Raw genomic sequence first — 12965 nt, 5'->3', positions numbered from 1 at the left:
AGCGCCCACACGCGGGATGCCGTCAGCAAGAGCAGCAAGCCACTGAGCCGCGCTGAGACAGAGGGAGCTCAAGACCGCGGTCAAACCAAAGGAACCAAAGCACCTGCTCCGAACGACACCGTTCATGTCAAAGGCCCAGAAAAGACAGACGTACCGGGAGGGGAAACGAGGGGCTGCCCTGGATGGGGATGGGGACAACTATGCACCTTCCCAGGGGCCATGAAAATGCCCCAAACTGGGCTGCGGTGCCGACTGTCCACCTTGGCAAGTGCACTAAAGATCACTGCACTGGGTGTCACTTTGTTTTTTAAGGTGCTGGAGTTGAACCCAGGAGAACTTGGTCCTGAGCTACAGCTCAGCACTTTTTATTTTCAGGCAGTCTCACCAAGTTGTCCAGGCTGGCCTCAAACTTGAGGTCCTCTGGCCTCAGCCTCCCCAGTAGCTGGGATTACAGGCATGCCCCACCACACCGGGCAGATCCTACATGTGAAATGGGAAAATTTCTTTTTCTTTCTTTGTTTTCCCCCCAGTGCTAGGGGTTAAACTCAGCATTCAGCCACTGAGCCACACCCGCGCCCCTAAATGAGCGAACTGTGTGGCATGCAAACGGTATCTCAGGAAAGTTAAGAGCAGGAAGCCACTGAAGATTTTAAGCAAGGTGAAGATGACTCAACCCTAAAAGGGACGCTATGAGGAAAGGTCACTGCCAAGGGCATACTGTTTATTCCTCGTCCCCCGCAAGCTCACGTGTGTATCTGCTGGCTGTGCAAACGTACAGGGAAACCAAGCATGGTCGTGAATTAGCAGTTTGGGGACAGGGCCAGGCTTCTGAGTGGCTATATAAGCTGTGACAAGTCTCTCGTCCACTCTGCTCTGGTGGGGCTCCAGAGGTGACTACCCGTCTCCATCACCCTGAGGAGGTGGACCCCAGCAGCTCTTCACCAAGCCAGCCAGTCCTTCCCCTGGAGCAACCTGCTGATCAGGCTTCACTTGAGACCTGAGAATGGACTCTCGAAGCAGTCTCTCAGAGCCACCAAGACCTCTCCGGCTCCTTTGGGAAGGTGACCAGGGCCTTCCGTGGTGGGGCGAGGTCTGAGACACTGACACCTGATGCAGCAACAGAGCTTCCACTGCCCCTCCCACTGAGGAGGGCGAGGAGGCTGCCACTTCCTCTAGGAGAATTCTCACTTCATTCGGTTTACCACTTGGTGGCTTCCCAGAACCGGAACAAAATAGCTCAAGGAATGGTCCTGGAAACGTCGGCCCTCATGACTAGACAGGCTGTGAGGTTTAATCCCGGTCTCATCAGAAAATTCAAAGTGACCCACACCTGTGATCCTAGCTGGTCAGGAGGATCCCAAGCTCAAGGCCAGTGTGGGCAACCTGGCAAGACCATCGCCCACCTCAGCACAATGCCCTTCAGCTCCTCCCCCTGCTGGCCATAAACGCCACACTCAAAAGGACAGAGGGCAGCCAGAGGGCGGATTGCTCTCCCCTTTATTTCTAAAGGCGGCCTCTACCCAAGTCAAACCTGAGAAGCCAGGAACGTCCTCCAACACGGCGCCCTCCACGGGGAAGACAGAAAAACAGCACTGACCGCGACTGGAAGTGACGGCCGGCTGCACATGGACCCACACTAAGGGACGTCACCTTTGAAGCCGGCCTCGGGGCCTCCCCACTTTCCTGACTGGCAGCACGTCAATCCTGCCAGACTTACCGGGCTTGGACAGGCAGAAGCGGTTGACTCCTTTGGAGAGGTTGTAAATCCCCACGTTCTCAGGTCCATTTCCATCCTGATAGAACTCCTGAGGGACCAGAGCCGGCACGGTGACTCACCAGGGAGATGGAGACACACGATGATTAATACTATTTCTGTTTCCGAACTAGTCAGTGTCCGGCCCGTTCACCACGAGAGCGGTTGGGTGCCACAGGAAAATTAAAAACCTTCAAACTCTTCCAACAAAACGTGCTCTCTACACTCAGCCAGCTGTTGTTTACTGACACCTGCTACGTGACAGACAGCAGGCTGGGCCCCGGGAGGCGGTGGCCGGGCTCCCATTCTCAGGGGCCTCACCTTCTAACTTGGGAAACCAGAACACCAGCATGTCAGCAGGTAAATTAGTGACTTCTGGTAGGAAGCAAGAGAGCCAAGAGGAAAGGAACAGGGAGCAGGGCGAAGGACGAGCCCATGAGGCTCCCTGCTTGCATTCCCAGGCCACCCCTGGGCGGGCGACACTGGGGCTGCAGCAGACTGATGAGAAAGCAGCAGACTGCAGGCACTTGGGGAAGGCGCGGCCCTCCAGAAAGGGACAGCAGGTGCAGGCGCCCGGAGGAACGAGGCTGGGGCAGGACTGCGGAGGCCAGCGTGGCGGGGCCCGGAGGGAGGGGCCAGAGAACGTGCGGAGTGGGGCGTGGGGCCAAGCAAGGCCCCGTTGGCCATCGTGAAGCCACATGCAGGGGAAAGGCAAGGCAGGTGGGCACTGATCCACCCTCTCTGCAGTAAGGTCTGCTGGATCTGCGGCAGTCAGAGCTGCACTGGGAACACCAGCAACCCCGCAGGGCCTGTCACAGAAGCCATTTAAAGGCCGTTTGCCTCCATCTCTCGACTGAGGCTTGACAATGACATTTGTCACCGACTGATACCAACAAGTTAGGTAAAACTCGGCGTGAACCACGCAGACACCCCCTTTCCTGGAAACCACCTGGCAGGCTGCCCGAGGCCAGCACGGGCCTTTGGGAGGAATAGCTCTGCCTCCGCCCGGGGTTGCTGCCCCGGAGCAGCTGGCTCTCTACCCATCAGCAGTGCACCCCAGAAACCCGGAAGACCAAGAGGTCCCCCGAGGACCCGAGCAGCCACCCTAGCCACGGGCTCCCGCGCGCCCGCCACACTGAGGTCCCGTGAGGCCTCCTCCCACCAGGGAACTTCAGGGCTGCGGACTGCGCTTCTCCGGCCCGGTGGGCACCAAGGCACAGAGCGGCAAGTGGACAGGACTGTGGTCCTCTGCTCCAGAGCCCAGCACCCCCGCCAGGACCCGCGCCCCGCGTACCAGAGTGATGGCGTGGGACAGGGAGCACCTCAGCATGTAGCCCGTCTGCCTGAACTCCACCGCTGGCACGCCGTCCTCCAGCACCTCCGCCTCCAGGCTCTTGTTCCTCCAGCACCAGTCCTCGCGCACGATGCCGACTGCAGAGGCAAGCGCCACCGGGAGAGCGTGGGCCGGGGCACGCCTCCAGCGGCCCGGAGCTCACGCCGGGAGGGCCACGCTGGAGCAGGCTACTGCTAAGGAAAGCCGAATGCAAGCCGGTGCGGGGGCGCGCCTCCATGATCTCTGCGGCTTGGGAGGCTGAGGCAGGAGGACCCTAAGTTCAAGGCCGGCCTCGGCAACTTAACAAGGCCCTAAGCAACTTAGCGAGACTCTGTCTCTAAATATAATTTTTTTAGAAAGGACTGGAGATGTGGCTCAGTGGTTAAGCGCCCCTGGGTTCAATCCCCAGTACCAAAGGAAAAAGAAAAGTTGAAACCATGGCGAGTAACGTCACCAATGAAGAACTCCAAGTGGGCCAGAGAGCGGACTTGTTCTGTAAATCTTTTCAGCTTTTTGAGAGGAGGTCTCACTATGTTGCCCAGGCTCCAGGGACCCCTGCCTCAATCTCCGGGGGCATGACCCGGGGCCCGCCTCCTGTTCAGCTCAGCAGGGCTGTGCTACCCAAGCACCCCGTAGCTCCTGAGCAGCAGACCCAACGTGGGAACAGTGCGCGTGGCTGCCTTCTGGGGAGACTTTTTACGAATGCCAATAGGCAGACTTGGACCGTCATCTGCCAGACCCCAATGACAGAAAACGTTGTTCCCAGAGAGAGACCTACTTTAAAAGCTAGCACAGCTACAAGCTGATCTTTGAAAAAGCAAGTACAGGCAAGAGGTGGCTTCCTGAGAAGGGCAGGAGAGGAACCACCGCTGGCAGCACCTCGTAAAGACCAGCACCTGCAAGGGGCTGCGTAAGCTTACTTCATCAGTCCGTGTTCCACAAGAAGGCTGCAGTGTGCCCATTTTACAAATGGGAAAACTGAGTCTCAGTGGCGCTTAAAATACCTGAGTCTCAGGAGGGGGGAGTAATTTGCCAAGATAATAACACAGCAGTGGAATCATGTCCACTCTCACTTCGGGCATCTAGAGCTCAAATGGCATGCATCAGACACCCTCCCCAAAACGCAGCGGGCAGCTGTCCTGATGAGATGCCTCCAGCATCGAGGCCCAAAGCACACGATGCAGTCAAGGTCACAGGCAAGGAAGCGCTCAGCAAGAGGGCACAGCCAAGACGCGTGAGAACTGCGACTTGGAAAGTTCACGAAGCAGGAAGTTACTTTTGTATTTTCCAGGGAGCACGTTGTCAAACGTGAAAGTCAGGGAGTTGACCTTGCCGGACAGCTGGAGGCTCCGCTTCTCGCCCTGGCGGCTCAGGGACTGCAGGGTCACCAGCAGGTCGCCACAGGTATCTGCCGAGGAAAGACAGGAGGCCTCACGTGACTGCCGTCACAGCCGGAAGCACGCCCTTCTGCCTGGCAGGCCCCTCCAGAGCGGCCGCAGGGCTCAGAGCCTGTGCATCGACCTGATTACAAGCAGTCTCCCGGGGCTGGAGGTCAGCAGCACACAACAAGGGCATGAGGGAGAGAGAGGGCCCACGGACTTGTGTGTGCTCCAGTCTGAGCCGGGGAGAAGGGAGAGAAAGTGACATTATACAGCATCCACTCAGACAAGATGAAACGCAGGTGCATTTATGCAGCACCAACAGGAGCCAGAGACAGAGGTGATGGACGATCACAGAACGTGCGTCCTGCACCAGGCAGGAGCTGGGCCTTTACCACGTTACCAACAGGAAGACGGACACGGCCTCCCGGGTTCCGGCACTATTCCAAGGCCAGCACACACTAGCGCATTGGAGCCCTGCGACTCTGGGAGGTACACACTGCTGGCTCCACATGCAGGTGAGGGACTCCAAAGCTCAGGAAGGCTAAGCAATGTGCCCAAAGTCAGCAGCAGGGGTGCAGCCCTGGAGTCTGGTTCCAGAGGCTCGGCTCCTCTCATGGCGCCACACTCCACTGGCAGGATCGATGCGGCCCCTGAAAGCCTCGAGGAGCAGCCCACCACCGCCACTTCACAGACAGAACCCAGGCTGGGCCCCAGAGCAGGGAGGCGAGACCTGGGACAGACCCGGCTGGATCCCCCTCCTTGAGTCAGGAGCCAAAGCAGAATATTCTAGAATGTTTCTGGTGCCCACCCATGGCAATGATTCAGAAAGAACTGTGTGCACGATGGGTCCCAAACCCCTCCGCAGGAACAGCGCTCCCCTTCCCTGCCACCCAAGGAGGAAAGGGGTCCCTAGCCCCGCCCCCCTGCCGACGTCTTCTACACGCTCTGCTCTTGCCTTCAGTTGACCTCTTACCCAAACAAGAGACTTTCCCAGACATGGAGGCCAGAAACTGCACGAAGGCCACGTCCATGACAGGGCTGTTGGTCACCACGAGCGGGAAGGTCCGGGGCTTCAACATCAGCCCTGCCCTGGTCTCCGCCTCAGGGACCACCACCTGCAGACAGACGAGGACTGGCATCGGGGTGCACCAGGGTTCTCTGGCCCTGGGCCCACGGGCACTAGAACATTCACCTGGGCCCCAACTCAGGCAGATGCTGAAGGACAGAGGTTCATTTCCAGGCCCAGTTTTAAATTCCAGCAGACCCGTGGACAAGCTGAAGGGAACATTCCCACTTAGATGGAAAAGCCAGCCTGCAACAAGCCCGGGGTGTGCACAACAGTGACTCCCAGGAAGCCACCCGAGGCTGAGCTCGGCCACCGCACACTGCTGGAGCCCGCCGTACCCAGCCCCCTCCCAGAGGGATCCCGTTCTACCCGAGAGGAGATCCCTGTCCCGCGGCCCGCCCGCTCCTCCCAGGGAGGAGCGCAGAAGCCTGTGGTCAGGGACAAGGTCTCCCTCTGGCTGTCCTGCCACTCACTCACTGGGCCCAGCTACACTCTGGCCTTGCCCCTGGAGGTGAGGACACAGGCCAGGGCCGCCCCACTTCTCTCCCTGCCTGGATGAACCAATCACATGGCTCCCGTTCAGCTGCCTCGATTTAAGGAAAGACAGGAATGAGAAGCTCCACCTTAGCCTGAGGTGCTAGAAGCCAGGCACTGTGGAAGCTTGAGCTGCCACTGACAAGCAGTTCATTTTGAGGTCCTCCTGGATTCAGCCCGCCACAGTGACTGGCGCCAGACACCAGCCCCTAGCACACAGGAAGACTGGAAAGGAGAGAGGCTGCTGTGGTATCTCTGAGCTGGTGTCCTTCTGCCCCACAAACCCATTTTAGCTCACAACTCTTAAAAATCATTGCTTTTGTTTTTGTTTTTAAATAAAACAGAACTCTTCACACCTGGACTTTATAGGTGCCTGGTTTTGCTTTAAAGCAAAATGATCCATGAGCATCCGTCTCCACGGTGACCAAAGACTTGTCCTTGTCTTGAGATGACAGGACCACTTTGTATTTACTCATCTGCTTGACGGTGTCAGGGAAGCGAATGATTGATATCTGCCCACAGACGCTGAACCTGCAAGAAGACCATTCATTCCGGCTTGAGAACTAAATTACAGCAGGAGAGACTCTTAGACACCCCCGAACGATCCCTCTTCTGGCCCTTGGGCCTGAGACCAGTTTAATCTGACCAAACAGACAGAATGCAGCCCAGGTGGTTTCCACTTTAATAAGCACCCTGCAGAAGGAAGAGTGGACCATGGTGGCCCCCTGTGTGTGCTGGGTGACATCAGACAACCCCCCCACCCAACTGCAGAAGCAAATTTCAGAATATTTGGAGATGATAAAAATGCTTCAGATAAATGGATCATTGACAGTGGGGCAGCCTGGGACTGTGGACGTGGGCCAGCCCTGACAGCAAGCAAGAGCTGCCAGCTGCTGTGACATGGTGGCCTTAGCCAGGCCATGAAATAAGGCGGGTCAGGTGTATTCCTTGCTTGTGATTAGATATGATGCACAGGTAAAAGCAAACACAGAGACTGCCAGAAAGAAATGGACTCCTCAGGAGCTAGAAGCACAACAGCAACTTAAAACTGAAATGCCCTGTTAATAACGGGCCATGACTGGGATTGAGAGTCCAGCTGAAGGGCTCCAGAGCATCCTTCAACAAACACATCTGCTCCCGAAAAGGACCTGCAACGACCACCACCCACTGGTGATGCTCTTGGGCTCTGAGCGGATGTGGGAAAGAGTGAGGACTGATCGCAAGTGGAGCCCACACGGCCTCTTCCCCTCGCTGGGCTGTATTTTCTCATCCTAAACAATCACTTTAGAGAAAAATCGGTTGTTTCTTTTGACAGAAAGATAATAAAGACCATTGGATCCGACAATTACAGGGTACGCTAAATGCCGGAATAACCACTCTGCTTCGGAAGAAAGACAGTGGGAGGAACAGCAGAATGGCAGAAGGCAGAGAAGCAAAACCTCAGAATGAGCAAAGGCACAGCTGCTGCTTCAGCTGGCCACCACCGCAGGGGTCAATGAGCTGGGCCCGCGGGAAGGCGGGCACGCCACCGGCGTCTGTACGGGCCACAAGACAGGAGGGTTTTTACACTCTTCAGGGGTCGTAAGACAGAAAAAAAAGGAAAAAAATCAAAAGGATGATAGTTCATGACATAGGAAAAAACTGCTTGAATGCAAGCGTCAGTGCCCAGAGATGAAGCTGGGGGAACAGCACGCCCACTCTTCCAGACCACTGCCACCATCTTCCTCAGAGACCACGTGGTCCATGAAACTGAAGATGTTCACCCTCTGGTTCTTTGCAGGACAAAACCGGCCAGGCCCTGATGGAGCCAAAGGTATGCACTTCGGTCCTCCCGCTCCCCGCCTCCGGCTGAAAGGATGGAAGGGAACGTGGAGGGCACTACTCCCACAGATCCCGAACACCATCCTCTCTCTCCGCCAAAGGACGCGCCACCTTCTGTCCCAGGTGAAGCTCCCGCCTCCCTAAATTGTGAATATCGTAGCCACAGATCTATTTTCAGCTCACACCCTCCACTGAAGAGAAAGGCCGGCCCCAGATCCCTACACCTCAAACGTACGCTGGTTTTTCCACTGAGGAGCTGGCTCAAGTCCTTGGGGATGGACCTATCTCAATAAACGTGACGGGGTTTAAGAGCTTTACGGACAAACACTGGTCACCTTGGTATATGATGAGATGACTCTACGCTTACAATCATTTGGACAAAACTCAGAGTCTGCTTTTTCAAATAAACTGGGGATTAATTAAAAAAAGAGACGTGAGAAAAGCGAAGATACGCCCACGTGCTACAAAGGCCAGTGTGCCTCCCCTCCCCACCCCCCAAAATGACGGGTTTTCCAAAGATTCTCGACAAATGTGATTTTTCTTTCTCTGGTCGAATTCCCTAAAGCCGCGCACACCCCGCACGTCTCCATCTCCCGCCTCCGCCCAGCTGCTCCAGGAGGCGGGACTCCCGCCCGTCCCAGGCACCAGCATCTCCTCAGGACGGCCGCCACAGCCTCCTATCCGCTGGCCACTCAAAGGCTGGCGTCTCCACAGTCCCTCCGCCGCCCAGCAGCCGGAAGGAGAAAAAAAACCCAGTGCCACGGTCCACCTGACCCCTTGCCAACCTCCGTCCACAGCTTCCAGGACCGGGGGGCAGGCGCTCCCACGCAGCCCACGGGCCAGGGCCTGCCTCATCACCTGCCTCCGGCCACCCTGCCGGCTGGCTGTTCCTTGCTCTCCTGCTCAGAAAGCCTGTACCAACCTTGGCCTCCCCTAAGTTCTTGGAACCCAGAGCCTCCAGGGCTCCCGTCCAGCTGAGCTCCTCTCGGCACCTGGTCCCTTGCCCGGTGACGCCTATCAGAACATAACCACACAGTTCGCCTTAGCCTGCCTGCAAGACCGAAGCCCACCTTCACTCACTTGGGCTCCTCATCCCAGGGCCTGGCCCAGAGCAGCTGCTAGAAAATGCTGGGGGGCCAGGGGCACCTAAACCCAAGAATTATCAGACGGAGATCGGTTTCTCCATCTCCCAGTCACTACTGACTGCACTCCCTGACCTTGACCTCCACTGTCCGTAGCAAACAGTCTGGGTGGCCTCCTCAGTGAGCAAGCTGGTGACTGACTCTCCTCCTCCCAACCTAACCTGCTCCCCCGGCTCCCCTCCATTCTCGTCCACTGCTCCCCAGTTCTGCCTGCTCCCATCTACCTGCTGCCTGCGGCCCAAGCCTCATCCAAACCTCTGCCAGGGGCTCCACCTAGTGGTCCTCAGACCCAGGTGGCCAGTGCCAAACCTCAGGGCCCAGCTGGCTTGTGGCACCCACAGCCACCGCCTTTCAAGCCAGGACCCTGACTGCCTTCCCAGCCCTGGCTTCCCAGTCAGCTGCTCTGCCTCCTGCAGCCTCTCCACGCCCCCTCTCCAGACTGCCAGCTGGGACACCACAGAACAGGAGCCTCCAGCTCACATTGCTCTGTGCGGTCACCATCTGTGGTGTTGGGTTGGGGTGGTGGAAACAGACCCTACTACCTCCATGGCCATGGCCTAACACCGCTCCTGGCCCCTCGGCCCAGAGGAGACAGCACGTCACTCCCGGGGTAGAGCGGCCTCAGATCTGCGCCTGGGCCTTTCCAGCCCACTCACTGCCCTTCACCTGCTCTGTACTTCACCCTCCCTCCCGCCCACACCTGCCACCTTGAGACTGCACGCCCTGCTCTGGCGGCCCCCTCCCCAACAGCTCCTGTGCCCTGCACCCTTCTAAGTCACGGAGGTGGAGCCCCGTCCCTGTCAAGAGGAGGATGGCAGCTTCCCAGCCTGCAGGCTCGTGCAGGGGGCGGAACGCCCAGGATCTGACTCCAGGGCCAGAATCTCTGCACCACACATCCTTGCTTCAGGGGAGCCAAGGGCGAGAACTGGACCACAGCAGGTCCCTCCTGGAGGCAGGCTCGCTCCCCACATAGGAGGAATGATGCCAACGACGCAGGGCACCTCCCGACCAACGCTCGGCCACCCATTATGCCACCTTCCAACATCCCCAAGGCGCAGCTTCGGCAAAACAGGCCCCACAGACATGAAGGCGACGTGGAGGACGGCTTCCTGCTCTAACAGACTCTTTAACTCTGAAGATCCCTGGCGGAAACCCGCAGGAGGCGGAAGGGGTCCTCCCAGCCGCTGGGAGCAGCTCACCCAGTGGCCACGATGTCAGCCAGCTGTGGCGTGTTGGGGGCGATTTTGATGGTGAGGGTCTCAAAGTAGAGGTGCTCCTTCTGGGCGTGGATGGTGTACGTGCCTGTCGTGATGTTCTCCAGGCGGAAGGAGCCGTCGGCCTTCGTCCTGACTGAGAAACGTGAACACACAGATCACAGCCGACCTGTGCACGGAGGCGCCTGGCCTTCACAGCCTCAGGCCTCACTCTTCCCATCTCGTGGTCAAGCAGGCCCAGGGCCCGCGTGGCTGCCCACCTTTGATCTGGTTGTTCAGAGTGACCACTGCCTCCGGGACACCTTCTCCTTCAGGTCCGTTCAGGACCCTCCCGGTGACAGAAAATCCCATGACGTGGAACACGGGCTGGAAAACGAGAATGGAGAAGTGTGCTCAGGAGCCTGGCCACAAAGGCTGTCCCTTGTTCTGGCCCCCCGCCCGCCAGCTCACTGCCCCCCTTCTCCCAACAGGGTCTGGCCTCCCCCCAGTGCCTGCCACTGTGTCCCCAGGAGACTGAAGTCTGCAGGACAGATGAATGAAAAAGGCCACTCGCTGCTCCAGGCGAGGGCAGCTTCCCCAGCCCACCGGCTCCTGCCCAATCCACCTGCCCTCCTCCAGGCTCCCAAGGGCAAATCCCAGCATCACCCTGGAGCCCGCCTGCTCCAGCACCAACCTGTCCTGGGACTCCGCTCTGCAAGGCCCAGGAGCCCCCTCCTGACCTCCTCCGCCTGGGGCACTCCCCACCCACGACCCGACCTGTGCTTCCCTGACCCCGTCTGCACCCTGCCCCGTGAACACCTGGGCTCTCCCTGGAGTCATGGGGCCCAGCCACCCTGACCTTTGGCCCCTCAGTTCACCGTCATCAGGCAGCAGTACCTGAACTTCCCTGGCTCGATTTCTGAGAGCTTGTCTCCTGCCCCCTAGAATAGAAGCTCCCTGAGGACAGGGACCCTCTGTCTTAGTCACCTGGTACACAGCAGACACTCAATAAATGCCTCCTGAATGAGCACACGCACACATGCACATGCGCAACAGCGTCTGAAAGGCGGCTTCCTTTCTATGCAGGTGGCCAACTGGACCCTCCCAAAACCACCTGGTCCTCCCACCCACTCGCCACCTACTGACTCTGACCTGCACCCAACATACGTTCTGCGTACTGGCACTTAGTCTGTGCCGGGCATTGAAACCAACACCAGGAAAACAGAGGAATAAGACTCGGTGGCCCTGACCTCGTGGAACCCGCAGGCCTCACTCGAAATTCCGTCCACTGCAGTTGAAGACTGCACTTGACCACAATCTGGGACTGTCCCCCACCTGGCCCACCCCTCCCGGCGAGCCCTTTGAAGCAAGCAGACTCCTCTCCTGGCCCTCCTCCCCTTCCAGCGTGCAGCAGGACAGACGGTCACTGATCTCAAACAGCAGAGGCAGATCCCACTGTGCACGTGACCCCAGAGCGAGCGCCTACAAGAGGACGCCATTTCCACGCGGCACTTTCAGAGCTAACACTAAAAGAAAATGTCTAAAATATAATCTGTTCAATAACTCTAACCCTGGGTGGTCCATTTAGGAAAGACTCGTTTTCTTTGGAGGTTAGCTCTACCTAGCAAATTTCCTACAGTAGTTGTTTTTTATCTCTGTAATCAAAGACAACGTAAGCGCAATGAAAAACACAATCGCCGTCTGCGTCAGGGTCTCCGTCCAGTCCCACTGCCAGGGCCCAGTTCAGCCGGCCTCCTCAGCAGCCCCAGTTCCCACCTGCCCCCATCCACCTCTCCTCTGCACAATCTGACCACCACCTCTCCGACCCCTCCTCCTCCTCTGCTCTGCCTTCAGTCCCTTCCCTGCAGTCACGCTGCCCCCGCCCCCCGGGTGCCCCAATCCTCCAGGCACACTCCGGCCTCAGGACCTTTGCCCTGCTGTTTCCTCTGCCTTAAACATTCTCCTCTCAGATCCAAGTACAGCTCTCACATCTGCCCTGTTCAGGCTGCTGCCCAAGTGCCACCTTCACGGTAAGGACTTTTGAGACACCTTCCACGGGGTGCGACCCTCTGTCCCCGACTGTCTCACCATCCTTCCTGCTTCATATCCACGTCACCCCTAATTCCTAGTCTAACACCCTCATCTGCCCAGGCACTGGCTCTTTCCCTGGGACAGGAACGTGGGCCTCTCTGGGTCACTGCCACATCCCCAGTCATGGAAGAGGACCTAAAACATGTGCCACTGGCTCTCAGGACAGTTCTGGAGTGAAGCAGCTCTAACGAAGAGTTCGAGCCCCAGGAGGAAGGCCCTGTGTGGACGGGCGAGGCACACGGCGGGTCCCAGATGACGGTTCCAGGTGCCGTTTTTTCCAAAGGCCCTTCTGGATGAAATACTGATTTTTTTTAACATGTTTGCAACACGCGTGCCCAGGGTCAGGAAGGCCGACACCTGTCCCCCAGAAGACGGGGGTCTCACCTCGATCTTCAAGCTGTCATGCTCCACTGTGAAGTCCAGTCTGGAAGGGGCAACGTCAAAGGTGATCCTCTCCCCTCTGTAGAACGGAACCTGCAGGAAGAGTCTGCTCATCACCGAGAACCACAACACAATCCACCATCAATGCCGGCCATCGACCTCGCAGCCTGCAGATGATGGAGGCGAGTCAGGCCAAGAACATTCACTGCTTTTAAGAGGAGCCCTGTAACTACTGCAGCTGCTCCTGAGGGGACCGTGTCCCATCTTGA

At 57.8% G+C, this 12965-nt stretch overlaps 1 protein-coding gene across 2 annotated transcripts in view; it reads right to left on the bottom strand.

The window, feature by feature from the left end:
• Nucleotides 1-12965, bottom strand: part of LOC306649555 (BOS complex subunit NOMO1) — a 46250-nt gene that overhangs the window by 18686 nt on the left and 14599 nt on the right. For both annotated transcript variants that reach the window (XM_079120563.1, XM_079120562.1), the window contains exons 9-16: nucleotides 12700-12789; nucleotides 10506-10611; nucleotides 10231-10381; nucleotides 6425-6599; nucleotides 5442-5583; nucleotides 4363-4494; nucleotides 3048-3184; nucleotides 1718-1805 (exon numbers count right to left, since the gene is read on the bottom strand). In XM_079120563.1, coding sequence (XP_078976689.1) covers nucleotides 1718-1805; nucleotides 3048-3184; nucleotides 4363-4494; nucleotides 5442-5583; nucleotides 6425-6599; nucleotides 10231-10381; nucleotides 10506-10611; nucleotides 12700-12789 — 1021 coding nt within the window. The remainder of the gene's footprint in view (nucleotides 1-1717; nucleotides 1806-3047; nucleotides 3185-4362; nucleotides 4495-5441; nucleotides 5584-6424; nucleotides 6600-10230; nucleotides 10382-10505; nucleotides 10612-12699; nucleotides 12790-12965) is intronic.

The sequence above is a fragment of the Sciurus vulgaris genome (genome assembly GCF_902686455.1).
Source record: "Sciurus vulgaris genome assembly, chromosome: 18".
Lineage (NCBI taxonomy): Eukaryota > Metazoa > Chordata > Mammalia > Rodentia > Sciuridae > Sciurus > Sciurus vulgaris.
This window is presented reverse-complemented; position numbering and strand designations above follow the sequence as displayed.